The sequence below is a fragment of the Microcebus murinus genome, chromosome 2 (assembly GCF_040939455.1).
Source record: "Microcebus murinus isolate Inina chromosome 2, M.murinus_Inina_mat1.0, whole genome shotgun sequence".
NCBI lineage: Eukaryota > Metazoa > Chordata > Mammalia > Primates > Cheirogaleidae > Microcebus > Microcebus murinus.
The window spans coordinates 95,755,887-95,783,762 of NC_134105.1; the positions used below are offsets into that span (position 1 = coordinate 95,755,887).

Sequence of the window (27,876 nt, forward strand, 5' to 3'; positions counted from 1 at the left end):
AAGGGAACGTCTGGCGGAAGAGGGTCCCGGGACGGACCGGAAGGGGCGGTGCCGTGGGCGGGTTCAGTGGGCCGGAGCCTCGTGGAGGCTGAGGTGAGTGCTAGAGGTGCGCGGCTGTGGCTGAGCGTCTTCGCGACGCAGCTCGTGTTTGGCTGGTCCCTGGCTGCGGCCTGCGTGCTGTCAGCATCGGCCGAGGCGGGGGTATCTGAGGACGGTCCCTACGGTGGCGGGAACGCTGGTGACTGCGGGCGTCGCCACAGCAGTACCTGGGAGCAGCTTGGCTACTCCGCGGTTGGCGCGTGCGGAGGGGAGCTGCCTGACCGCACGTGTGCTCGGGCTTGCCGGAGGATGATCCGACAGTACTTTGGGTGTGCGGAAGCCCCCTCCACCCTCTCCTGAATGAGGACTTGGTTTAGGGATGTGTGACAGGTCTGTTAGCACCGTCCCGGCCTTGAGTGCATCACAGAAACGGGTTTTGGGGGGCGGGGCGGGGAGCTTTGTGTTAGGAAGCTGGGATGATGGCATCTCGGAGGAAGGTTAGGTCGTGAGCTTCCACCGAAAGGCGGCGAGATCTGTGCAGGTTAAACAGAAGTGACCAGTGCCACGTTGTATGGAAGTTAGTTTAAATATTTCAGGGAAATGGAAAAGGCTTCGAGAATTGGGTTTACCGGAAGGAAATGGGCCTCAGAGGATAACATTGATTAAAATAGGGAGAGAAGAGAATACATGGTATTCTAGGTGAGAGGAATAAAAGCAAAGTCACAGGACAAGGAAGGAAACCAGCCAGCCTAACAAGAGAAGGCTATTCAAGAATAAGGAGGCCCAGATAGAATCGGTTTTGGGAAACTGGCAAACAATTTAGCTCTTTTAAGGGCTATTGGGTGGCCCTTGAAATTTGCAAAGATTAGTAGGTAGTATTCTGAGACTAAATGTAGATGAGAAAAGTGAAAAACTGGTGCAGTAGCTCAGTGATAAAGAGCTGGAACTGAAAGTGCTGGAAAGAGAGAGAGGGATCCTACTTCAGGGAAACAATCAGGTAGAGTTGACAGATAAGAGAAATAGACAAAGACAAGCAGTTTAGCATAGTGGTTAAAAGCAGAAATTTTGGAGTTAGGCTGGCTGGATTGGAATCTGGCTTTAGCACTTAACTATCTGAACGATTTGGCTACCTATTTAGCATCTCTGTGTCTACGGTTTTTTGCCTATAAAATGGAGATAAAAATAATAACCTCCCTTGTAGCATTATTTGGAGAATTTTTTACACTTTTATTTACAATGTGCTAGATGCTTTTCTAAGTTCCCTGCGTATGTTAACTCATTTCATTAATTACCCTATGTAATTAAACTGCATATGTTTACTTAGTTATATACATTTAGTATGTCAGTTACCATATTGAAGCACTGAGTCTTGGCTGCTACAGTAATTTTTGTTCATGAGCCAAAGTTTATTACAAGGTTGTGAATCTGAGTAGCTGAGAAGATTGTGTTTTAGAGTCAGAAAAGATGAGAGGAGTTCAGGAAGTTAGGTAGATGTGGTTATAGATGTGTTAAATGTGATACTACAGATATTCAAGTGGGGATGTCCATTAAGTATTTGCAACTCTGTAATTAATATTCTGGAAATAGAGATGTGGGAGTCCCTGGGCCTACACATGGCTATATGAATTCGCCAAGGAAACTACTGCAGGAGGATGTGGTAGATGGCAATACTCTAATGTGAGGAACAACTACAGTTAAGAGGTTGGAGAGATTGGGGAAGAATTAATCAAATAACCTAGGCTTAGAGCATGATCATCATGTTAGTATTATCCTTTCTTGATTTTTTAATTGGCTTTATGATAATTTATGAGAAAAACAATGAGGCCAGTAAGTAATTACTAACAAAATATTAGCAGAGTTGGGATTGCATATTTGTCTGTTAAAGTAGACTAAAATAAAAGGTTTATAATAAAAAAGAAACCCTATAGTGTTAAACCAAACAACAACAAAACAACCAAAAGAAACAGCTCCCCCCCAAAAAGCTATAACTTCTGTAATCTTGTGTTTTTTAAATTGCATGGGTGTTTTGAGGTATCCTTGTCATTTTTCATGTTGAAAGCTGACAAGATTGGCTCATTATCATCTCCTACACCTCTTGTTCTTTTATCTATAAAAGTTTTCAGTGAATGTGGTACAAGTGTTTTCAGTGAATATGGTACAAGTGCAGAAATGATGGCATCTTTCAAACATAGTGGGCCAAGTTGCTCTACCATTTTTCTGTGCCAAGAGGAGGTGGCTGCTGTATTATTGAAATCCAAGGACAGACCTGTATGAACTAGAACAGTAGTTCTCAAGTGTGGTCCAGGAACTGCAGCAGCAGCATCACTTGGGAACCTATTTGAGATGAAAAATATTAGGCCCCACCCCAGACCTATTGAATCTGAAACAGGTGCTGGGAGATGTGATGTTTTCATAAGCCCTCCGGGTAATTTGGATGTAAATTAGAGTTTGGGAACCACCTACTAGAAGGTAAGTACCATGAGGTCAGGGATTTTGTCTTATTCAATATATCTCTAGTATCTGGAACAATGCCTGTCTAATTAATAAGTTTATAATCAATCTTCATTGGTAAATATGTTCAGTCTCATGCTGCCAACCTCAATGTAAAAATTTTGATGCTGGTTGAAAGGGCAGAAGTGAATTATTTGGCTGCATTGAGGTGCTAATGTTGGATATTCATGAGGTGGGCATGACAGTTTGAAACTTGAGAAGTAAAGGATTGATTATATGAGGAGTCAACAGTGAATAAAAAATAAAGATGTCCAGGTATTTTAAGTTAGCGATTTATTCAGAGCGAATAAAGTTAAGACACAAGTTACCTGGTTTTAACCACATGATAAACAGTTCATATTCACTAGCCTAGTAGAACCAAGACACCCACAGAACTGTGTTTTCTTTGTTTACATACACAGATAGCCTCACGTGTGGCATCAACATCATAACATGGGGCTCACCAAGCAGTACCTGCGCTATGTTGCTAGTGCGGTCTTTGGCCTGATTGGCAGCCAAAAAGGTAATATTGTCTTTGTGACACTTCGTGGTGAGAAAGGACGCTATGTGGCAGTACCAGCCTGTGAACATGTTTTCATCTGGGACTTGAGGAAAGGAGAGAAGGTGAGCCCAAAATCAAATTATTTACAGGTATTTGAGGATGGAGAGGCAGAAGTGGGAGAGCTCTAATTTACCAGGCATGGGTTTTTTTGTGTATGTGCCCTTGGAAGAGAAATCTTTTCCTTTGGGTTTAGATAGCATCAAGTTCCTTTGCGTGTTTCTCCACTAAATCTGAAAACCACAACCAAATAACTTATTTTGTACATGTCTATTTGTAGGAATATTTATAGATCATTATATGTAGTCATTTATTCCTGATCTTTTTTCTCTAGTTTACCAATTGTATTTTTTCAAGTTCTACTTATGCTCATAGCCAATTATGAAATACTAAGCATTTAAAGGGAGTATTACTCTGCTATATTGACAGAACCTTTTTCTTAGTTATACAGATGAGGCCCAGGAATTATTAAACTAGGCTGTCATAGTCTGACTCTGAATTCCCTAAGCCCACTGCTTCTGCCATATCAAATGTAGGCATTTTGATCTTGTCCATTCATTATGTAACTCCAAAGAGATTACTTCTTTGATACTTGTCACTGTCTAGAGTCCCTTGGGGATAAGACCACTATAGTACTCTGTTGTCATGCAGATTGGTTTGCCACAAAATATGGCTCAGTTAAAGCAAGAATGCATTTATAACCCTTTATTGAAAATCATTTAATGTTGTCTTAGAATAAAGACTTAGTCATTTATTTCATTGCTTGGGGAATTTGCATGTATTATGCCAATGTGAAGCTTTGGAGAAAATGATTTTACCTTTTCTTGAATATTTCATTGCCTAATACAAATAACAATTTCCTATATCTAATAACTTGAGATGGATTTTGAAGTTTCATTATTATGCATAATAATTTTCCCTTGGTTACATGCTTAACACTTCTACATTGTTTTTGGTTTTTATGATTTTAGATCCTCATCCTTCAAGGGCTTAAACAAGAAGTCACTTGCTTGTGCCCCTCCCCAGATGGGCTGCACCTAGCTGTTGGTTATGAGGATGGGTCTATCCGAATCTTCAGTCTCCTGAGTGGGGAAGGCAATGTGACCTTCAATGGACACAAAGCAGCTGTCACTACCTTAAAGTATGATCAGCTAGGAGGCAGACTGGCATCTGGGTCCAAGGTGAGACTGTGAATCAGGAATCCAGTCTTTGATATATTAAAGGGGTATAAGGATTATGCTGAAAGGGGTTGTTCACAATAACTGTTAGGTGGAACAATAGGCTCTCAATGTACAAAGTAATATAGATGGTAGAAATAGTGGTGAGGATGGGTGTGAATTGGGAGGTTCATTTTGTTTCCTGTCATATTCTCTGATAAAAGCCTATTAAATATAGAAATAAGATAAAGATACCCATGATAACTATTATAAAACATTATTATGGAAGTGCTACCCAAAGCACTAAAACAAGGGAAAAGAAAACAAAGACTGGAAGAGATAAAATAACAATCATTTGTCATTGCGTTCTGTAAAAGCAGTAGCTTTCCTGTATCCCAAAAGTTGTAAGTTAGAAATATAATGTAAAAAAATTTACTCACAATAGAATGTTGAGTAACAGACATAAAAATACCATGGAACTTTACTGAAGAATGTAACAGAAGACTTTTATAGAGGCACAAACCATGTTCTTGAATGGGAAGATAAGGTAGAGGAAAGATGCTAGTGTTTTCTAATTAATTTATATAGTTAAAGCAATTTATAGATATCCCAAAGGTTTTTGCTGTTGTTTAAAATTTGACCAAGTGTTTTTAAAGCACACACAGAAAAGTGAATTGGAAACACCAAAATTTGAGGAAAGAATAGTAAGAGGGGGATTACTTATAAAATAGTGCTTAGATAATTGGCTATTTGGGGAATAACATGAATTTAAAGCTTACATGCCATATACCAAAATATGTCACAGATTAAAGACTTAAATATTTAAAAACAATAGCATGTAAGGTAAACTAGAAATATGTGTTTGATAGCAAGGTAAAAAATGATTTTAAAAAGTCAATGAAAAAGGGTATATTTTCACTATAAAAAGAAAAGATTAATATTCATCTATTAATAACTTAGAGTCAAGTAAAAGGTTAACACCCAAAGATAGAAACAAAAGACATGAATTGGCAACTCAAAAGTGATACACATATCCAGTAATCACCATAGAGCATGTAAAAAATTTCTCATTAGTGTTCATAAATGTAAATTAAAATAAGTATTGACAGCTGGGCGAAGTGGCTCATGCTTATAATCCTAGCACTCCAGGAGGCCAAGGTGGGAGGATCGCTTGAGCTCAGGAGTTCGAGACCAACCTGAGCAAGAGCGAGACCCAGTCTCTACTATAAATAGAAAGAAATTAGTCAAACAACTAAAAAAAAATAGAAAAAATTAGCTGGGCACAGCAGCATGTGCCTGTAGTCCCAGGTACCCAGGAGGCTGAGGCAGGAGGATCGCTTGAGCCCAGGAGTTTGAGGTTGCTGTGAGCTAGTCTGATGCCATGGCACTCTAGCCCAGGCAAGAGAGTGAGACTCTGTCTCAAAAAACAAAAGTATTGAAACTCAATATATTTTACTCATGAAACTGGCAGTGGTTTTTGAGAAAACTGACAATATGCAGAGTTCAATGGATGGAAAAGTGGCCTTGTTGTACATATTCCTGGTAGTTCTAAAGATTTACCTAGCCTAGAGATCATTTCGATGGTGTGCATCAATAACTTTTAAAATAAACATACCTTTTAATGTAAGAATTTCCCATTTTAGTATTCTAATCGAGATATATAAAGAGATTTATTCACAGGAATGTTCCTTTCTGCATATTTATGGTATCAGAAAATTGGAAACTTCCTAAATCTCTAAAATAGAAAAATTTTTCAATATAGTATATCCTTAGGATTCATCATTATATAAGCATCCAAAATAAGAACACTCTGGAATGGCATAGACATAATATAAATGAAAAAAGGGGGGAGGTTATAAAATGAATAACATGAACTGAGTTTTCTAATAGGAAAATAACAATCTAGGTACATACACAAAGATTGGAACAATATAAAACAAAAACAAAATACGTGGTGATTATTCCTAGATGGTGGAATTAAGGCTAATGTTTATTCCTCTGCACTTTCTGTATGCTTTCCAAATTTTCTACAAGGACTATGTATGGCCTTTGTAATCATTAAGTCCCATTGTTTGTCAAGTTAGGCTTATGTGGTAAAGAAAGTTATTTTTATTTTTTATATTATTTGATCCCTTTAGGACACAGATATTATTGTGTGGGATGTGATCAATGAAAGTGGCCTCTATCGTCTAAAGGGGCACAAGGATGCCATCACACAAGCATTGTTTCTACGAGAAAAGAATCTGCTAGTTACTAGGTAAGGAAACACTGGTTTCATTTCCAGTTCTTTGCTAGGTGAATTCTTTGGAGAGGGTTTCACAGAGGGAACTTGTGTCATTCCTTCCTCCTTCCTTTACACTGTGTTTACGCTCACATGCTAACTTCCTCTCCTGCTGTCTTGCTTTTCTGTCTCCTTCCCAGCCCTCCAAGTAATATAAAGCTACCCAGAATTAATTATAGCATTTTAAAATTCCCTTTTCTGATTTGTCATTTTCTCCTGGTTCTATGTTCCTTAACCTTTGACACACCTGTTATAGGATGAGCTTTGTCTATTTTCTCGATCCCTGGAAAATTAGGAAAGCAGATCGTGGAGCAGTGGGCAAATGTGAATACCAGGTGTTTAATTTAGCCTGCCTTTTGAGGAGAGATGTACTTTATAGGCTTTCTGAACATCTATTAGGTTGAAGCATTTGAAATTTCCCTTTGTGTAGGTCAAAAATGATCAACTATGAACAACTTCATATGGTTCAACCTAATAATTAGTATTCCTAAAGGATGGTTGCTAGGAAAGGCTGGGATCTTGAGGTTTGCCAAGCAGTAATTAGAGGAACCATAGTAATGAGTCAGAAAATGTTGTAGAGGACCAATGCTATACTGGTGGTGGATTTGTTCCTGTGGATACAGGTGTGTTAGTGTGTCTTGCTCAGATAACACAGATTCTATAAGAGAATGATTCTATAGTTCTAATAGAAAAATGTATATATTATAGATTATGGAATGTAAAGGAAAAGAAATAACACTGTAAGGTGAGGTTATATAGGATGGACTTTGTAAATCAGGTTTTCAGGGGTTATTTTTTGTTTATTTGTTTGTTTTTGGTCTTAGAGGAGTATTGTATTCGATTTATATTAGTGAAAAGGCAGGGAAGAAGCATTCGAGCAGGTAGAATAGAGCCCATTGGCAGGGAGGGATTATATTAGGGGGGTAAGACCCAAATAATGGGAGGTTTTGAAAATGGTGCTAAAGAGTCTGATTTTGATTCTATGGGGAACATTGAGCTAGTGTAAATTTTAAAAATTGGGATTATCTGACAGTAGTATATTAGATGGGATAAGAGAATAGCAATGGACAAAGATATCTGATGAGAAGGTGTTAAGATAATCCAGTAGTAGGACTTGAATTCAGGTTTGTGTGCAGAAATGGACTAGAAGGAGTCAGGACTTAGAAACTCCACAGAGTAGGTGCTTCCAGGACACTGAGACTGCATAGATGTGGGAAACAAGGGAGGGGCAGAGGTCTAAGATGTTTCCGTGTTAGACCGCCTGAGAGAATGGCGGTGCTGTGTTGATGGAAACCCAGAAGGAAACCATGATGGATCAGGTTCTGTGTCCTTTATACTCTGAATTCAGTCATTTTTGTGCTTGCTGATGAAACATTTTCTACATGACAATAACTGCATGGAGAGTTAGGATTTTTGCTTTTCAGGAGAAAGTTTGGGTAGAATAGGAGCTTTAGACATTATTGCTGTATATCATCTTTTTAAAGCAACAAATGAATCCTTGAACTCCCTGTTAGTTGAATGATTCTTCCTAAAAGAAAGATTTTTTTTCCTATTTCTTCTTTTAGTGGGAAAGACACCATGGTGAAATGGTGGGACCTTGATACCCAGCACTGCTTCAAAACAATGGTTGGCCACCGAACTGAGGTACACGTAGGATCATGGGCTCAGGGAAAGAATGGCAAGACAAAAAGGAAGAGGTGGTTTTCTTCTTTGGCCCCCCTTTTTTTAATCCTTTTTTTTTTTTTTTTTCCACTGCTCACAGTGGTCATCATATGCCATCTTGAGAGACAGTGAGGTTGGTTTGGTGGAAGCAATGCCAAGCATTGGAGCAGATACAGCTGCTCTGGCATTTAGTAAAACTTGGCCTTGGATAGATTTTAATCAATGAACTTCATCATTTTTAAATAGTAAATATCCACCTTTATTATTGTAGAGAAGTTTAATGATACTATGTGTAATTAATGCCTGGCCCCATGACAAATAAACAGCAAATTGTAGCTGTTTAATAGTTATCTGAAGATAGATCTATTCACTTGAGTTCAGGGACTGTTTGGCATGTCTTTGTATCCTCCTCAGTGCTTTGTTCATTAAAGGCTTTCACAAACATAATACCTGGAGAAAAAAGTTTAAATTTTTCTACTTGGTTTGCAACAATATTATTATTTTCATTGTTTAATTCCTAGATAGTTAAAGCTGAAAATTATGCAGTAAACATTAATGAGATATCTTTTATCTGGTGGACACTGCTGACAGCAAAGATGTAGAAGACTTAAAATCATTATTTGAATGGATTCTAGATAGGATTTATGCTGAACAGCCACTATACAAATTTGATGATAAGAAGTTAGAGAGAAACTCTTAATATCATATAAGCAACAATTTCACCACAGGCCATTTTTTTCTTTGTAAAAGTAAGATTTCTGTTAGTGCATTTTGAAAGGTTTGCCTTAATATGCCTTTTTTTTTGACTTTGAATTGCCAAAGAAATCTCCCTATAGTGTACTTTTGGAACATCACATTATACAACCTGGAATCTCTTACAAATCATATTATTTCAATATTTTTATACTCTATAGGTATGGGGGATGGTTCTGGTGTCAGAAGAAAAGCGACTCATCACTGGGGCCTCAGACAGTGAACTGAGGGCTTGGGATATAACCTATCTGCAAGAGGTAACCACTTTTTATGGATCATGGGCAATGTCATGTTTTAGTAGTTTTATAGGCTCATTGTGTTTAGAATCAGATATAATTATTGAGTTCTTTACATAGTACTAAAAGAAATTCTTAATCATATTGATAACCTACAACTTTTAAACAAAGGTTTTCTTCATTGTGTGTATATTGGCCTCATTTATTTTGCTCAGAAGAGGGGTAGCTTTAGGCTTACAGCTTCTGGTAATGCGAATGTTTTAGTTTGTGGCATTCTTAGTCTGATATTGCTGGGCCTTTGGGTGTCCATGGATCAACTTCAGAGTATCTATGAACCTTTTTTCTCAAAAATCTATGTAGAATTTATGTGTGTCTATAAATATGTATATTCTGAGAAGATGTATAATTTTTTTCTCAGATACTCAAAGAATTTGTGTAGAAACAAAAGGTTATGGACCTTAAGTTTAGCTAGAGTTAGGTGTGTGCTGTTGTGTCCAGTAGCCATTTTGATGGGTTCTACATTAATAGGTGAGGGATTTACTTTTTTTAATTTTTTTTATTTAAGGAGAAAATATAACCTTTCTTGCAATGCCTTTGCAATTCCTAATGCCAATGTGAATCTTTCCCTTTAGAACATGGTAGACCATTCATCTAAGAACAGAGAAAGTTTTAAAGTTAATGAAGAGTGGGTCGTTTTTTCACTACTATCAGTAAAACAGTAGTCCTATAGAAAGTTACTAGAGATAGTATAATGAATAATGTTTTGTTTGTATATGATATAGTCAGTTTTTAAATTTTTGTACCTGTCCTGCCATTGAAGAGATTTGATCACAGAGATAACTTAATGGAAGCTATTAGTGGCCATAGGGAAGGTTTCAAAGTCATTAGGGTTAAGAGTCCCTTTTTGGAACATGTTATTTCAGCTTTTATTTTCCCATTTTTATAAAACAGATTGATGACTTGGAAGAACCAGAGCCCAAGAAAATCAAAGGATCTTCTCCCGGAATACAGACCACTCTTGAAGCAGAGGATGAGACTCTGGAGACGGATGAAGCTCCTGAGGATGTAAGTCATCTTTTTTTTATTGTTAATTAAGTTGAATAGTGGGGAAAAGGAGGTTTGCAGATTGGAATTCTTGTCATTATTTTAGGGAATATTTTTGTCACCTACATTTATTAGAGCTGTATTCTTTCATAGGTTTAGCAGAATTTACATTTAACCTTCTTCTCTTGCTGCTTCTGTAGCGTATCCTTTCATGCAGAAAAGCTGGTTCCATAATGCGAGAAGGAAGAGACAGAGTTGTGAATCTCTCAATTGACAAGACAGGCAGGATTCTTGCTTGCCATGTAAGTACTTAGGAGAAAATAACAAGGAATAGGCTGTTCCTTTCAAATACTCATTCTTCTTTCCTATTCAGTGTAGAAATGAATTTTTAAAATCATGTTAATAATTCAATATATGCTAACTGGACCTATAATCCCTAGCTTCTATCAGCATAACAACAACAAAAAAATTTGCTTTCTTTTTCATATTATTAGCAACCATTTATTGAATGCTGGCTTTTCTAAGCAGTTTAAAAGCATTTAACTCCTTGTTTGGTATTCAGAGCAATATTGTGAGTAGGAAGTGGTATCCTGTTTTACAGGTGAGACAACAAATCCAGAGAGGTTAAGTTGCCTAAGGTATTACAACTAGTAAAGGAAGAAAAAAAATAAATGTTGTTGTTTAGTTCTAACTGGGAATAAGCTAAATTACAAATTGCCTCCCCTCTCACTTCAACCTTTTGCCTTTCTAGGGAACTGATTCTGTACTAGAAGTGTTTCATATCCTTTCCAAAGAGGAAATTCAGAAGAAAATGGATAAGAAGATGAAGAAAGCTAGAAAGAAAGCAAAGTGTGTTTTATTAATATTTATTAATAATGAAGTATTCTGGGTGGGCCACATGTTACTGAAAAAAATGGACTTTAAGGAAATATTTTCTCTATGACCAGTTACTGTTAAAAGCTAGAGAAGACCAAGTTTATCAAGTCTCAAAGAGATAAAAAGTCAGCTGATTTGACAAATATTTTGAGAGCTACTCTGGTTTATTTGACATGGTTGGATTGTTAGGTGTAGGTTAATGAGGTTTTTTTTTTTTTTTAAAGTCCTAAAGTTAGAAAAGTATGCCAGAAACATTTCATTTGAATTATAGAGACTTGTTACAGGAACTTGTTTGAGTTGTTGCATTCAGAATCCATTTTTGAGGATACATATTAAGTGAAATAATACTTTATATTTATGACACTGTAGTTCAAAAAGTGTTTCCACATTAACTGCATTGTTTAGTTCTTATGATAATCCTTTGTGGTTAAGTAACTTTCTCAGAATCACACAGCTTGTTGGTCCCTGGGCCACATTTTGAACTCAAGTAAGATCAAAGGTGCTTCTAAAAAAATGATATTGCGATACTTTTTTTTTCCCTCAAGGCTAAATTCTGGCAAAGAGGGAGAGGAAGACATTGAAATCAATGTTGAAATGACTCTGAAAGATGAAATCCAAAGGGTGGCTAATATTAAAACTTCTGCCAAAATCAAGTGAGTAAAAATAAATTATCTGAAATTAAAGAAATGGTAACCTACAAAGTAATATTGGCTTCTTCATGCTATTTGTAAGCCATCTATATGGAGTGTATATTTGGAGACAGTGATGGTAACACACCTATACCACACTTTGCTTCTATTGCCCTCACCATGGTCCTACTTATCTCATATATGGATTATTATAGTAACCTTTTAGCTATTTATTTACTGAACTTTCCTGCTGCCAATTAAGAAAAAATGTATATCCCATGTTCAGAAAGGATGTAAGGTCACTTATGAAAAATCCATACACAAAAACAAGGTATATGTCAGAAACAGGATCTGAGCCCAGGTGTTTTTGAGTTAAAAGACTATACTTAACTACTGCTCAGTATGCAGAGTGCTCTTATCTGTAAAATTCTTTATATTAATATTTCTCCAAACTTCATACAGATTGAGAACATGTAAGGCCTTTCCCCTAGAAAAAGTTAACCTTGTGAGCAAAGATGGTAACCAGAACATTTATGATTATTTTCCCATGCAGATCCTTTGACCTGATTCATTTACCCCAAGGAGAGTTAAAGGCTGTCTTTCTGCTGCAAAACAACCTGGTGGAATTGTATTCATTAAATCCATCCTTGCCTACTCCTCAGCCTGTCAAGACAAGCAGAATCACCATCGGGGGTCATCGCAGTGATGTACGGACTTTGTCATTCAGCTCAGACAATATTGCTGTCCTTTCAGCAGCAGCTGATTCCATTAAGATATGGAACAGGTTCGTGAAATGATGTTTCCCATAGCTTTCTCCAATAGTAGTTTCTTTCCTTTGAAATATATTTTGGGTACTTCTTGATGGTTATTAGCTTTTTGAGGCCCTATTAAATATAATTCTTTAAAATGTATCTTCAGTGCATTTTGGCCATTGGTCTGTGGAGTTTACAGTAGAAAAAGTTGCCTTTTTAAATGTGCAAAAAATGCAAACTTATTCCATGTGTGGAGCTTGTAGCTGTCCTTGGCTAGAGAAAAAAACACAACTATACAGCCTACTCTTTAAATTACAAACAAAACAAAATAAAACAAACAGTAGATTCTTAGTAATGCCCAATGGTTTTAAACAAATTTCTAGATGATTGTTTCACACCTTTCCCTCCAGTACCTCTAATACCTTTAAGCTGAGACCATGCTTTCTAGTTCACTGAAAAAAATGGAAGCATCTAGAAGAGAACATTCAGATGCTCATATTATATTTGCCAATTTAGCTGTGTCTATATCCATGTAATTTTCTTTCCTCATTACTATGTTGGGGCTCCTAACCAAAGCTGACTACAGCTTGTATTCAATGTCTTCTCTCCTCTTTTAGCAATTTTCCTCTTTCTCATGCATCTTTACTTTTCTCTCTCTTTTAGATCAGTCCTATGAGCATGTACATATGTGGTAATATCTACCATCTTAAAAAAGATAATGATCCTCTCTAAACCCTACATTACTCTCTGGTTACTGCCTGGTTCTCTGATTTCTTTTCTCTGTTCTATCTTCATCTGTCTGCCATCAGGCTTTTATCCCTATCATTTTACCAAAATAGTTCTTGTCATGTCATCAGTGATCATGTTTCTAAATCCAGTGACCTATAAGCTTCATTTCATGCTCTTGAATTGATAACTTTCTTTGGTTTCCATTATTTCCCCTTTCCTTGCTGGCAGTTTCTTCTCATTCCTAGCTGAATCCTTCATGTCTTCTAAATGTTAGAGTGCTTCAGGGCACAGTCTTGGACCCTTTCTGTATCTAAACTCACTTTATGTGATATCTAGTCATGTAACTTTCTCTATATGATGACACATAAATTTATATCTAGCTTTAATCTCTGCCTTGAAGATCATCATACTGATATATCCTAATTGTTTGTTTGTATCACCACTCAGATGTCTAATTAAGCATCTCAAACTTTTATATTTTCCAAACCAAACTTAAGATCTTCATTTCTCCAAAAATCTCCCTACCTGCTATTCCTACAGACTTCCCATCTTAGTAAATAATTACTTCCTACCATTTGTTTCAGCCTAAATCCTTGAAGCCATCCTTGATTCTTTCTCAAATCCCAAATCCATCCACTCCATTAGCAAGTCTTACCAGCTTGACCTTCAGAACTTATCCTGAATCCTACCACTTCTCACCATCTGCACTGCCACCAGCCCAATTCAAACCATCCTCATCTCTTATCTGGATTATTGTTAATAGACCCCAACTGGTCTCCCTGCTTCCTTGCTTGCCTCTCTGTAATCCATTCTAAACACAGTCGCCAGTATAATCTTTTTATAATGGAAGTTAGATGTTTCCAATAGCTTCTTCTCACTCTAAAAGCCAGTGTCCTTACAGTTTTCTCTTACTACTCTCCTGCTTCACTAGCCTTCAACTAGCCTTCTTGCTATCCCTTAAACACAGTAAGAATGTGCCTGCCTCATGGCCATTGTGCTCCCTGTTCTTTTTGCCTAGAATCTCTTTCCCATGAATCTGTAGGTTTTTTCTCTGTCTTCCTATCAGATGACAGTCCTGTCATCCTTTCTCTACCCCTCACACTCTTCATCCCCTTTATCTACATTGTGTTTCTTCATAGCATCTACTGTTACCTGATATACCAAATATTTGTGTATTTATCATTCCCAAAGAAGGTTAAGCTTAATGAAGTTAGGGACTGCCTCTATTTTATCTGTTGTTAAATTTCCAGCACCTAGAACAGTACCTGGAGTGCTGTGGGCATTCCATAAGTGTTTGTTGAATTAAGTGGGTATTTCATATATATCTATGAATGGATGAATATTTACGGGCCTATAAAATGAACTTCACTTGTAGAGATATATAATTATAATCTGATTTGACTTTCAATCCTTCAGGCTCACTTATTTCTTGGTAATGGAATATTGGGCTCCATGGTACCCAGCAGATAACTTTTCTCTGCCTTGTTTTTGTATAATTTCTGCTTCATAGAATTAGGACATCCTTACAAAGATAAAAAATCTAGGCATGATCTAGGCATGGCTAAGTGTGCGTTGAAACTTGCACACTGACCTCTAAGATGGGGAAGTAGGTTCTCTTAACAAAAGTTCTCTATTCCCTCTTTCTCACAGGTCTACACTGCAGTGTATTCGCACGATGACCTGTGAATATGCACTTTGTTCATTCTTCGTACCTGGTGATAGGCAGGTGGTTATAGGAACAAAGGTAAATTGGGATGTTTTCTTGCATTTCTGGGGCTTTTCTACTTAATATTGTTCAAGTTGTTTGAGAAATCTAGTTCCTTTTTTAATATCGGGAATGTATGAGGGTTAGGTAATATGGGAGGATATTAGTTCATTGCCTTTTTTTAGATTTTTTTTAAGTTTTGTTTTCTTTATTTGTTAAAAATTAAACCGTATGTCAAATTATGAGGGAGAGAATTAAAATCGTGACCCTGAGATAACTACCATAACATTTTGGTGATCAACGCTGCATCATTTTATGGGCACGTATGTAATTGTGTTTTAATTAATGATAAAATATATTAAGTACCTAGTATCAGGCTTGGCAAATAGAAGCATTCAATAAAGCCAAACTGATCAAGTCCTCGTTCCTACATGCTAATCACATTGGGAGACAACCATGTGGGAATAAGTGACATGGATTTGGATCCAGATTCTCTCCTTTAGAAAATGAGTAATTTGGGGCAAGTCACATAACTTCTCATAGTTATGTGACTTAATGAGATGTGACTTAATGAGTTATGTGACATAATGAGATGATGACACTTGCTTTTTGACAGAAGCTTTTGCATCAAGCTTTTGCATTCACCTACCTTTGAATCCAGCCTCTGCCACTTACTAGCTATGTGACCTTTTGGGCAAATTATTTGACCCTGTTAGCCTTGATTTTCTCATGTAAAATTATGATAATGTACTTCACTGGAATGAATTATGCAAAGCACTTGGTACAGAGACTGGCCTATAGCAAATAACTAATAGAGAATAGAGCTGGTAGCAGAGGGGCAGTAGTAGTAGTACTAGTGGTGAAAATAAAATGGAATAAAGTCTGTGAAATGTTTTGAAAAGTGCTTTGCAAGTATTTGTCATTATACCCATAAACCAATGCCATACGTGCATGAATTTTATTAGAAAACTTATGTATCACAATGGATATTTCTTGCCCAACAAAAAGTATAAAATAGGCCAGAGAGATTTTAGGGTCAATGTCAGGGAAATTGTATTAACTTTTCAATTTAAAATTTCCCTCATTATTTATTCTTTCAACAAAAGTCCACCTGCAATTTGCTGTTGGGAAAGCATTTTGCAAATCACTTTGAAGACTACCTGTTTGACTGAAATGCATTTCCTGGCTAACTTTCTGTGCTAGGCAGTTAATGTACATTTAATACTCAACATCTTGATGTCCTTGGTGATATAAACTCCATTTTACAGATAAAAAAATAGGTTCATGGGGTCACAAAATTGGAAAGAGGCAGACTAGGACTCAAGTCTTCTGGCTTATGCTCTTTGCACTGCATTGTGCAGAAGCTCATCATAAAGCAGGCTTTGCCTCTGTGTTAACATGCTGACACCATGATGATGGCATATACAGACCGCTAAACAGGAGTCATGGAGTGATTGCTTTCTATGTCATTCTGATCTATTTATTTATTTATTTATTTTAGTTGATTGCCCTCCCTAGCATTGTAGGTAGATCTCTATTTCTCATTGTCAGTGTGTTGTAGAGGAGGAAACCAAGACTAGATGAGGAAGAGTTAGTTAAGCCAGCGAGTGACTATAGAGGATAGTTTACTTAAAAGAATTAATTAAAACTTTAAAGGCAGCCTCCAAAGTTAACTCAACATGCCAATTGGGGATTTAATAGCATTTAATCAGACAGAATACAGAGCGTGGAATGTGGACTGTATTTCCTAAGCAGTAGATCACATTGTTGCTGCTTGGTTATGAAATCTTTTCTAAATTATGCAGGTAAGAATCATGGAGGTTGTAGGTATGCTTAATAGAATTGTGCTCATTTTGTGTTTTCCTAGACAGGGAAACTGCAGCTTTATGACTTGGCCTCAGGGAACCTGTTGGAGACAATAGATGCACATGAGGGAGCTTTATGGTCCATGTCTCTCTCTCCAGATCAGGTAACAAAACCAGATTTAAACCTCTGGACTTCAGCCCTCTGGCTACATTTGCCATTCTTGTATCAAGTTTTACTGCTTGCAAGAAAGACTTCTCTCAGGGTTTCTTTAAGGGAGCCTATTTTTTTGTCTAATCTTTATATTTCACATTTGATATCTTTTCATATATACTTGGTATTATGAATAGCTGTCATTATGAAATGAATTCTTGTTTAGCTGCTCTTGGTTATCAGCAACATGACATCAGATTGCTTACTCATGATTTTTTTGTCAGTGGTTTGTGATACTTCTTAAGGGGGAATATTCTTTTGGGTAACACAATACAGAGAGGAGTAGACTTTTCTGTTCTCCTTTTTGTCCAAACATCCATGATGATATAAGTGTAGTATTTTAAGCAAATATGTCAGACCTAACAAGTCAATAAATGTGTGCTTCTCCTTCAAAGGAATTACCCTGGAGAACTATATACTTCTAGTAATGATGCTGTTGATCAGACATTTTGAGATTTTTTTTTTGACAGTATCTTAAGAAATTTTTGTCCATTTATTTGAATATTCTCAAGGTTATAAAATTTTTACCCATTAAAAGCATATCTTTGTTTTGGAAAAAACTAACTCTGGAGTATAGAGTGGTTAATGCCATTTGGGATCCAAACAAAACAGATGTGACTTTAAGATAATAATAACATCTTGCATTTGTAGAGTGTTCTGTCCTTTTCATAAACTATGTGGTCTTTCATTTCAGCAAAACTAAAGATCATAGAAAGACTGTTTCTGGTGTTATAAATCTATGCCATGGCAGAATAGACACCAGGGATACAGTTTTCTGATATTGGAAAACAGTTTCAAAATGTTTCAGGCAGGGACATTGCAGGAATAAACTTATAACCTTCTGTGGTGGATTCTTCAAACAGACTTAGATTATCCAGTCTATGTATAATTGTCACAACTAGTTTTATTGCTTTATAGTCAATTCTTTTGACTCTCATCACTTAAGTAGGACAAAAAATTCTACAATGTTCACTAAAAGTTTTTCTTCCTGATGCTATCAAGAGTATAACTAGAATGTTTCATTATCATCTCTGTTTATGTTAGTCTATGGTAGGAATTCTCAAGTAAGGCCTGTGGCAGCAGACCCAAAAGAGTAGTGAAAGGGATTAGGGAGAATCACATTTTTCTTAATTCTTACCCCATGCCATTAAAGAAAAAAAAATGTTTTTTTACACTATTTTGATGTGTCTTAGCAAGGTTTTCATGCTAAAGTAATTTTTAACTGAAATGTCATTTGATTTTCAGCGCGGCTTTGTGACAGGTGGTGCGGATAAATGTGTCAAGTTCTGGGATTTTGAGTTGGTAAAAGATAAAAATAGTACCCAAAAGAGGTAAGTAGTCGTTTTTTGTGTCCATTTTTTTGGAATGAAAATGGGGAGCCATTGAATGGCTTTTTGACTTGTGTGTCTCTGTTGTACTCTAGAGAGTTAGGAATCATCTGTGTTTGTATACTAATTTGTTTATTTTTTTCTTGATGTTTTCTGTGGTGCTAGACTTTCTGTGAAGCATACTCGAACCTTGCAACTAGATGAAGATGTTCTGTGTGTCAGTTACTCTCCCAGTCAAAAGCTGTTGGCTGTGTCTTTGCTGGACTGTACTGTGAAAATTTTCTATGTTGACACTTTAAAGGTATTGTGGTTATGCCTGGGGATGTTTTCTTTCTTTCTTTCTGACTAGCCTTAAGAATTTGGGTTTGGCCTTGACTGTGCCCAGCAGTGGTATGTTTCTAAAAATTTGTATGCAAATCAAAGCATTGTAAATGCACTAGGGAAGCTAGAGTTTTTTAAAAAAATTCTAAGGTTCATACATTTTATTTAAAGTAAGTTACATTTTACATGTTTCGAAAGTCTTGTGGATAGAAAATTTTGTCATAGCCAGTCATATTAAGAGCATTGCTATGTGTCCTAGGCAATGACTATTTCATACTTGACTATACATCAGGATAGTCATTTGGGTTACTTATAAAACTAGACATTACTAGGCTTTATACCCAGAGTTGGTAGGACTAGGTTGGGCCTGGGAATATTTTTGAGAGACAAGTGTCCCAGAGTCTTCTCAATGAAGAGATCAGAGAACATCTCTGTGCCATATTCTGACCGAGGAGTAAACTTCTGGGAGCCTCACTGCCTCCACTGTTCTTGGCAAGTCATGCAGGGTCTGTATTGTGGACAAAATTACTTTTAACAAGTTGTTTTTAGTGGCTTAATTGTCATCTTTGAAAGTATATTCATAAGGTAATCCAAAAATGTGTTTAGTCTTATATTCTAAAGTTACATTTTAGACCCACATGTAATAAATTGTACTTACATTTCACAGACATAAATCATTTATGTTCTTTTTTTCAATGCTTAGTTTTTTCTCTCACTTTATGGACACAAACTGCCTGTTATATGCATGGACATCTCCTATGTAAGTAAAGTTTAAATAATGTCTAGTAACATGTTATCTTTTGTAAAGCACACACTTTCTTAGTTCTTGGCTTGCTGTTTCCATTTTAGAGTATTTATTTTTATCATTTTGTTGTATATCTGATTTTCTCCAAAAAGTTACAAATTAATGTTATATATTAAATATATATGTTACTCTTAATGTTTTTAGAATAATTTTACAAATATCTAAGTTAATCCTCATAACTCCCAAATTCTACTTAATTGTCTAAAATACTCTAATTGGTAGAGTACTCTGGAATATTAAAGACTTTTTAAAATGTATTCTCTTTTGTTCTGAAGAATAATATTGGTGAGGAGCAAGGAATTGGCTTTATATTTGGTTATTTACGGTATCTTGCACTATGTATACTTTTAGTCTTTTGACTAAAATAATATTTTCCAATGGCTAGTTCTGATTAGGAATAAATTGTATATTTAAAAAAAATGTCTGTTTTATGTGAAAGTAATTGGCCTCATAGCTGTCTGTGATCAGTGCACTAATAGTTAAGTTACAGTGTTAAACATTTGTAATTTTTTTTTATGTTAACAACCATTTGAACCAAGCATTAAAATAGGAAAGGTATTAAAAATAATTATAGGGAATGTGGGATACAAGCTAGGTCATAAACATTCTAGTAGATTCTTAAGTAGCTCTATAGGTAAAAGTAAAGAATTAATAAGTATTCTTAGTAGAGAAATGAAATTATTTTTGGCTTTATTATAATGTTTTTGAAAGAAATGGGTTAAACATTCTGGTTAGATTTTATTTATCTAACTTACAGAATTCAGATATCAAGTAATGTTTTACTTCTGTTTCCCATAGGATGGAGCACTAATAGCAACTGGGTCTGCTGACAGAAATGTGAAAATCTGGGGTTTGGACTTTGGGGACTGCCACAAGTCTCTCTTTGCACATGATGACAGGTAGGTGTAGTCTTTTCAAAGGTCTCCCTGGGAGTCACCTGTAAGCAGCATTTCCCTAGAGCATTTATTTCTGGTATTTAGTGTTCTCAGAGAGTGATAAATTGAAAGTTCCAATATATAGCTAGACCCTTCAGAACTAGCTAGTGAAAAGCTATTATGTTTGTAAGACTCATTTTACTAACATGGAATTTAATGACATTTATTATAGTCCTCTCACTTTGCAGTGTGATGTACCTACAGTTTGTACCCAAGTCTCACCTCTTTTTCACTGCTGGGAAAGACCGTAAGATTAAGCAATGGGATGCGGACAAATTTGAACACATACAGACTCTGGAGGTAATCTCTTGCCTGCTTCGCTTGCTTGGTACTTAAGAATGTTTCTTTACCTGCTAATATAAGCAGGAGCTATTCTCAATTGGGTTTTTGTTTTTGTTTTTTTCTCCAGGGGCACCACCAGGAAATATGGTGTTTGGCTGTAAGCCCCAATGGAGATTATATTGTATCATCATCCCATGACAAATCTCTGAGACTTTGGGAGAGAACAAGGGAGCCTCTTATACTTGAGGAAGAAAGGGAGATGGTAAAGACTTTAGGCTGGTTACAAATATGCTTGTGTGTATCTCACAGGTGGTCCCAGTTAAAGTTTTTTTGTCTAGTGCAGTCATACCTCATTCAGTGCAAGTTCACGAATCCACAGGAGATGTTGTCACGCATTTCAGACCATTGTCACACATTTCAGAAGTCGGGCAGAGATAAAGATGCCATTAGGGGATGGTGTTTTAAAAGAAGCAGCTCCTCACTGTCTCATTTCACTTTATATGGAAAGTATTTTTTTTCTCTCAAATTAACTTATGTCTATCTTGTGGCAGCAACGGGAAGCAGAATATGAGGAGAGTGTGTCCAAAGAAGACCAACCAGCAGTAAGTAAATTTGGGGGGATCCCAAGATTATGCCTTAAAATTATCTTATTGGAATTTACTATAATTTTAAGAATTTCTAATAGAATTAAAATTGGGGCTAGATGCCAAAGGCCTCACCAGCTGATATGAGGAAGAATCTCTGTGGTCCTTTTTATTCAACTGCTTATCCTAATTTTGTGGGACAAGTGATTGACCAAATTTGATATTGAATAATTGTCATTCTGGCTTTATTTTTCTTAAGGAGGATTTAGAGAATTATTTAGCTCACTGTAGGACAAAAATAAAAATCAGAAAAAATTTGAGAAATTGGACATTATCTTTAAACATTTACAGGATATTATTATGATCATACATAGAAACTGCTTAACCTAGTGTCTGGTCCTTACTAAGTACTCAATTAATGGTAGCTAATAACATTGTGTTATCATTTTCATAAAATAATACTTATTCTATGGATGTAAGATAAATTTACTGGCCCTTTAACTCTTGTCAACAATATTGGTCAAGGATCTCTTTGTTTCTGGCAGGTTCCAGGGGAGACTCAAGGTGACAATTACTTTACTGGAAAGAAAACTATTGAAACAGTCAAAGCAGTAAGTTAATATAGAATGTAGTATCTCATTTTTTAATAGGAACTCAACTTCTTAGTAAAAATCTTATTCTGTGTTAACCAAATAACCATTTTATGGCTTAAGGTTGATGAAATTTAAAGATGGAGATCATAACTTATGATTTCTTCCCTTGGAACCAAGGACAAGAGTAGTCCTGAATCTGATCAGGGCATGTTTGATTTCTAGAAAGAAAAACTTGATTTCCTTCTGACAGTTAGGTAGCACCTTTCAGGTGTTCCTGGGAACTGCCTTATTCAAGATGTCTAGATGTGGTCTCACCTGAGTCCATAACACTTAGTCTCCTCTCTGTAAATTAAGAAAAAAAAGAAAAGAAACAAAAGATGTCTTTAAATGCTGTTAGGCACTCTATTGGCACGTCTTTATTAAACTGATTCAGGCTATTTCGTTACGTAAATTTCTAGTCAGGCCTTCCAATTATAGTATCCTGGGATGATGGAGTGTGTTGCAATGATGATATCCCTTGTCATCACTCATGTAGGCTGAGAGGATCATGGAGGCTATTGAGCTATACCGAGAAGAAACTGTGAAAATGAAAGAACACAAAGCCATTTGTAAAGCTGCAGGGAAAGAGGTACGGTCATACATTGTTATGCTCTGGAAAATATTTATAAATAGAATTCCTGAGAAGAAAACATTGTTTCAGGTTTATATTGATTAAGATCAGGATGTGAGATAAATGCAGTACTATCTTTTCTAACCCAAATATTGGAAGAAATCAAGGAACTATGGGAGGAAGGAAACTTGGTTTAATAAAGAGAGGACAGGAAATTATAGATTGGGTTGATTATTGTATTGAGTAGAAACTCATGGTCCTACTTTGGTTTAGGAGGCAGAGTAACCTATTTTAGATAAAATGCATTGTCCAAACTCATTGACAAGAACTTTAGAAACTAACAGGCCTGCTAATTCTTTTAGATTCTTTCAGTTTTTAGGATCTCTTTTCTCTTTTCAAAATTGTAAAATAATGTTAGCACCCTGTCTGTGACAAGCACTATCAAAGTCTCATTTTTTTTAATGACTTGATTTAATAATTTCTTCATAGGTTCCTCTTCCTATCAACCCCATCCTGATGGCTTATGGCAATATCTCAGTGAGTAGAATGTCTAACAGGTTCCCCTTGGTTATTCAGAGGTTACTTTTAGAGACAAGAGAGAAAGTGAAGAAGCATTGTTTGTGGGAATATATTGGGAAATACTTTGCTTTAAAAATCTCTTGAATCTTGCCATCCTCTAGCATAATTTTGTTTTTCAAAAAGACCACTTTAGCATAACTTCCCAAGCCAGCCTTTTTTGTTGGACTGACCCAGCATTCTTCTGTTTTCTAGTGCTTACTTATGTTCAGTATCCAAGGCCCTCTGAAGATTCTATTCATCTAAATGAACTTTGGAATAAGCCTTTGCGGGAAAAATTGACATAAATCAGATAAGATAAAGGAAGAGAGAGGGGGAGAGGAATGGGAGAAAGTTATCTATTAATAGCAATCTCTAATTACTTGCATGTCTCCTTCATCACAATAGTCATGTGAGTCAGAGTGTCTTCATTTTATAGGTAAGGAAGCAGGTAACATGGTAGGGGCAGAGCTTGATTGTCAACCCAGATATGGCTAACTCTAAGCCCATGTAGGTCTTGCCATTTTAGAACACTCGAAGTGAGAGAGAGGGGTCCCTGTTTTTTTAGGAGATGGAAATTAGAGAATGTTAGTAGAAACCAACCAAGATTAGCACTAATGGTATTATTTTTCCTTTATAGCCTTCAGCCTATGTATTAGAAATTTTTAAAGGGATCAAGTCAAGGTGAGTCCTACTGCAGTTTATGTTGTAGGTAATGAAATAATACATAATTCAATCAGTACCAACTATTAACAGTTTCTGTTGTATTATTTCCTTTGCTTTATTTTTTGCATACATAAACAATTGGAATCATACACAGTTTTGTATCCTATTTTTCACATATTTTCTGAACATTTGCTCATTATTGATATTCTTCAAAACACATCATTAAATTAATTCAAAATATTCCATTGTATGAATAACTACAATTGGATCTTGCATTTGTTTCTCAGTTTTTGCTGTTATCAATAATGCTTCAGTGAACACCTTTATAAACACAAATCTTTCTCGTCATTATTATTTTTCTGTAGAGTCCTAGCAGCCTAATAACTGATCAGTGGGCATAAGCATTAAAAAGGTTTATATTGCCTAATTAGTTTCCAGAGTACTTGTACTGATTTTTATCAGGCTTTTAAAAAATCTGTTGCCAGTTAGAGAATGGTATTGAATTATTTTCATTTCTTTTAATTATAAATGAAGTTAAAATTTTAGCATATTTGTTGACCATTTGTATTTTTTCTTGTGATTTGTAGTTATCTTTTCTTTTTCCTCCTTAGTAGTTTCTTTTACTGGTTTTTAAGAATTCTTTATGTTCTTTGTCATAAATCTTTGGAATGTTATATTTGTGATTTGCCTTTTGATTTTATTTATGAGTTTGACCTATTGAAGTTTATCATTTTCATAATAAATCACAGTATTTACATATATTTCTTATAAGAAATAAATAAGACTTGTCTGAGGATGATGAAACTTTACTAGAGAAATGTAAAAGAAAATTGACTAATGGAGGTGCAATAAATTCCAAAATGGGAAGATTCTGTGTTGTAAAAATTTAATTTTTATTTAACTAATTATTAGATTTGTGATCCCAATTGAAAGCTTCTTAAGATTTCCAATTAGAATTGATGAAGTGATGCTAGAGCTAGTTCTAGAGGGAGCTAGTCTTCTGTATTAAAAGGCCATAAAATTAGCAAAATTAAAATAGTGCAGGATTGGTATCAGGATCAATCAATCATTTATCATAATGGACTTAAAAGCCCTGAAACACATTCTGTCATATATAAGAATTTAATATATGATAAAAGAAGTATCATATAAAGATGGAATATTCAACAAAAGCGTTTGGAGAAATTGCTTATTTAAAGGAAAACAGATTTCCCCACCATGCTGTGGACCAAAATGCATTCCAAATAGATTAGAATACTAAATATAAAAAACAAAATATTGAAAAAAGAGAATCATCTAGAATACAAATGAATATTTAAACTTTAAATGGGGAAGATCTTTAAGTATAAAATCAGTAGAAAAAATAATACAGGAAAAGATTTAAAAGTTAACCATGTTAAGAAATGTGACGTTTTCCATATTTATTTTTTCTTCAGTGAGCTGGAAGAATCTCTGCTTGTGCTGCCTTTTTCTTATGTCCCAGACATTCTTAAACTCTTTAACGAATTCATTCAGCTGGGCTCAGATGTTGAACTTCTATGCAGGTGCCTCTTCTTTCTCCTCAGGTAACATCCTTTTCCAAAGAACACGTCTATTCAGCAGAACTGCTTCATTAGTACCTTAATTGAAGCTGTCAGCACTTTGGGCTTAAGAAATCTTGTTTCAGTTTCAGAGACTGAATTTTAGCTCTTTATGACATAAAATGTTCTTATCCTTTGGAATCAGTCTTGCCTTTAAAACAAGGATAGTGATGACCCACTTGTTTGAGTACTATGTATTGGTACTGCATTGCTCAGGAATGCCTACTCATTCATAGGTCTCTAGGTTGCAGTCTAAGATAGTAAGTAGCTCTGGTTCTAGTAAGTTTGTCTTAAGCCAATTACTGAATGGTCAGTCTGCCTCATTTGTTGTTTCTTTTTTGTTTAGTAAGCTAACTGGTTTTGTTTATCTTTATAACAATATTTTAAGGAAATTAGTTTATTTCTCCATATCTCTACAGGTGCACCTAGAAACATAGGGGCATATATAGAGGTAAACTAAGGAAAAAAAAAGAATATGTTTATTAGGCTATGTTCTTAAATATGAAGAATTTTTTGATAATATGTAATTGAGAAGAATATATGTATAAAGGCTTAAGAATATAGTCTTCTACTCTCTGACCTTCATTCACAAGCTGTTATAGCAGAGAACAGGAGTAGAGACAAATTGAACATTCCTTCAAATATTGTTATAAAGACAGAAACTGGTCAGCTAATGCCAAAGAGTTAATGAATTGATTGAATAGGTTATTTGGTGAATTGGTTTGTTTTTATGATTCCTAACCCTCCATTCCTTATTTTTCTATCAGGATACTAGCAAGAGAAGAACAATGATATGTTTATATTATTCTGTTGTCATATTCATAATTTTGGTGAAGTTGCAAAGACAAATTCATATTTAACAATATTAATAATTTTTTACGTCAGTGGCATAGGTGCTGTTGAATCAGTGTCACTGGTTCTGTGGGAAACACTGTGAATTCTTATCTCAGAGGGTTGTAGGTAGATATGGCATGGTCATCAGGGATACCTTAGTACTCTAGGTCAGAGTTGGACTCTCTGATGAAAGGCTCTCTTTTTTGCTATTAGTTTTATTGGAAATATTAATAAAATTTTTGTTGAGTTAGCATTTCTTAGAAAGGTCATTCTGTCTTTGAGCTTTCCATAAAATATTGTCAAAATCTGTGGCCAGCTGGCAAATTCTCGGGAAAGAATTAGCTTTTTAAATGAGTTGAGTGTATTATAGATTTAGGATAGTATTTTAAAACTTGTCATCAAATTGAACTGAATAGTAGGGAAAGAAACTTCTTTTGCTTTTTTTTGTTTGTTTGTTTTGCTAGAAGCATTCCTATACTCCCATGACATGATGAAACGGACCTATTTTTGGTTGTTGTTGTTTTGATATTGTATCTATGTGCTGTTTCTAAAAGGAATAGGTAGAGCTAGAACCTCTTTTTGCAACATGGCTGTTTTGTTTTTCTATTAGAATTCACTTTGGACAGATCACTAGCAATCAAATGCTTGTGCCAGTGATAGAAAAATTAAAGGAAACAACTATCTCAAAAGTCAGCCAAGTCCGGGTAAGTGTCTTTGTATAGAGATATTATAATAAGGCAAAATCCTAGTGTGTATGTGACTTAGAAGTAATATAATATGCTGTGCTTTGTCTTCAGCATACTGACCAGCCATAAATCTGTATTTAAGATTGTTTATGTTGGATTGGTAGGAATAGAAAAAAAACAAAAACAAAAACAAAACACTAGAAAAATCCTTAGTGAGGGAAGGATGAGTAATAACACATGCAACACCTGACTCACATATGCTGCTATAATGAACGGAAGTGGGAAGAAGTTTGTTTAATCTTCTTTATATGCCTCTCCAGGATGTTATCGGCTTCAACATGGCAGGTCTTGATTATCTCAAGAGAGAATGTGAGGCAAAAAGTGAAGTTATGTTTTTTGCTGATGCTACTAGCCACTTGGAAGAAAAGAAGAGAAAGAGGAAAAAGAGGGAGAAGTTAATTTTAACATTAACTTAGAACTGAAATGTGGTGTCTTTCTACTTATTCCTTAAAAGGACTTTTAAACTAAGCACCAGTAGAGTTGGTGTCATCTTAAAAACACCATATAACAACAGAAGATTATGTTGCAGAAGATCTCAGGATGTGGTTCCCAGTTTTGCCTTAGGGAATTGCAACATGGGATTATGGATTGACTCTATTTCTTGGATTTAAAAAACATGATTAGTTTAAAATTTTTTCTGCACCCTCAAGGCTTAAGCCCTGAAGGAGGTGTTGTCTTTATATTCTAGCAGGGAGCAAAGAATTTTTTTAATTAGGTATTTGTCTCATTAGAGTAAAATTAACATTCAAAAGTTTTTCGTATTTTGTTTATGGCAGATGATTTGTTACTTCTTTATATTTTACCACCTATTGAGACAATCAGGTGCGTAATTGATTGCTCTCTGCCCATAAATGCAGTGTCTTGGACTTCTGGAGTTAAAGGACCATAAGAATTATTGAGAACAGCCTCCTTAAAACTTTAATTCCTGTAAGTTGTTATATCTGTATATAAGAAGATCCTATTTGCTGTTTATACTTTTCTGAATAAAATAGTTGTTTCTCATTAAAGAGTAGTCAAACTAAGATGCCTTGCTGGGCTTCTGAGTAATTAATTAATATACTGTGTGTTTGTGTGTGTGTGTGTGTGTAGATATATATATATAGTTGACC

At 35.6% G+C, this 27,876-nt stretch overlaps 2 protein-coding genes across 5 annotated transcripts in view; one reads left to right on the forward strand and one right to left on the reverse strand.

Moving 5' to 3' along the window:
* WDR3 (WD repeat domain 3) lies at positions 1 to 27,789 on the forward strand. 3 transcript variants are annotated; one of them, XM_076000015.1, is made up of 27 exons: positions 1 to 93; positions 2,952 to 3,153; positions 4,060 to 4,269; positions 6,384 to 6,502; positions 8,092 to 8,170; positions 9,103 to 9,198; positions 10,129 to 10,242; positions 10,422 to 10,523; positions 10,973 to 11,070; positions 11,643 to 11,750; positions 12,280 to 12,510; positions 14,858 to 14,951; positions 16,780 to 16,881; positions 18,174 to 18,259; positions 18,422 to 18,557; positions 19,281 to 19,337; positions 20,181 to 20,281; positions 20,506 to 20,617; positions 20,727 to 20,861; positions 21,151 to 21,201; positions 21,729 to 21,794; positions 22,312 to 22,404; positions 22,876 to 22,923; positions 23,582 to 23,625; positions 25,044 to 25,172; positions 26,632 to 26,725; positions 27,028 to 27,789. In XM_076000015.1, exons 2-27 carry the CDS (start codon positions 2,983 to 2,985, stop codon positions 27,181 to 27,183), a joined length of 2,832 nt encoding a protein of 943 aa, XP_075856130.1. In that variant the 5' UTR covers positions 1 to 93; positions 2,952 to 2,982; the 3' UTR covers positions 27,184 to 27,789. The 3 variants fall into 3 exon arrangements, with proteins under 3 accessions (XP_075856130.1, XP_075856131.1, XP_075856132.1); XM_076000016.1 differs by having other exon boundaries at positions 84 to 106; XM_076000017.1 differs by lacking the exon at positions 1 to 93 and adding an exon at positions 148 to 429.
* SPAG17 (sperm associated antigen 17) overlaps positions 21,900 to 27,876 on the reverse strand; it is a 226,566-nt gene continuing 220,589 nt past the window's right edge. The window contains exon 50 of one of the 2 annotated variants that reach the window (XM_076000014.1): positions 21,900 to 22,354. The gene's annotated coding sequence lies outside the window, so the exon portion shown is untranslated. The remainder of the gene's footprint in view (positions 22,355 to 27,876) is intronic. The other variant, XM_012761835.3, reaches the window with a different exon arrangement.

Bases quoted from the DNA above. Each gene is read 5' to 3' on its own strand.
- WDR3 (XM_076000015.1), top strand. From the start codon at position 2,983: ATGGGGCTCACCAAGCAGTACCTGCGCTATGTTGCTAGTGCGGTCTTT. The intron at 4,270-6,383 runs GTGAGACTGTGA...TGATCCCTTTAG, and splicing joins GACTGGCATCTGGGTCCAAG to GACACAGATATTATTGTGTG. The intron at 8,171-9,102 runs GTACACGTAGGA...TATACTCTATAG, and splicing joins TGGTTGGCCACCGAACTGAG to GTATGGGGGATGGTTCTGGT.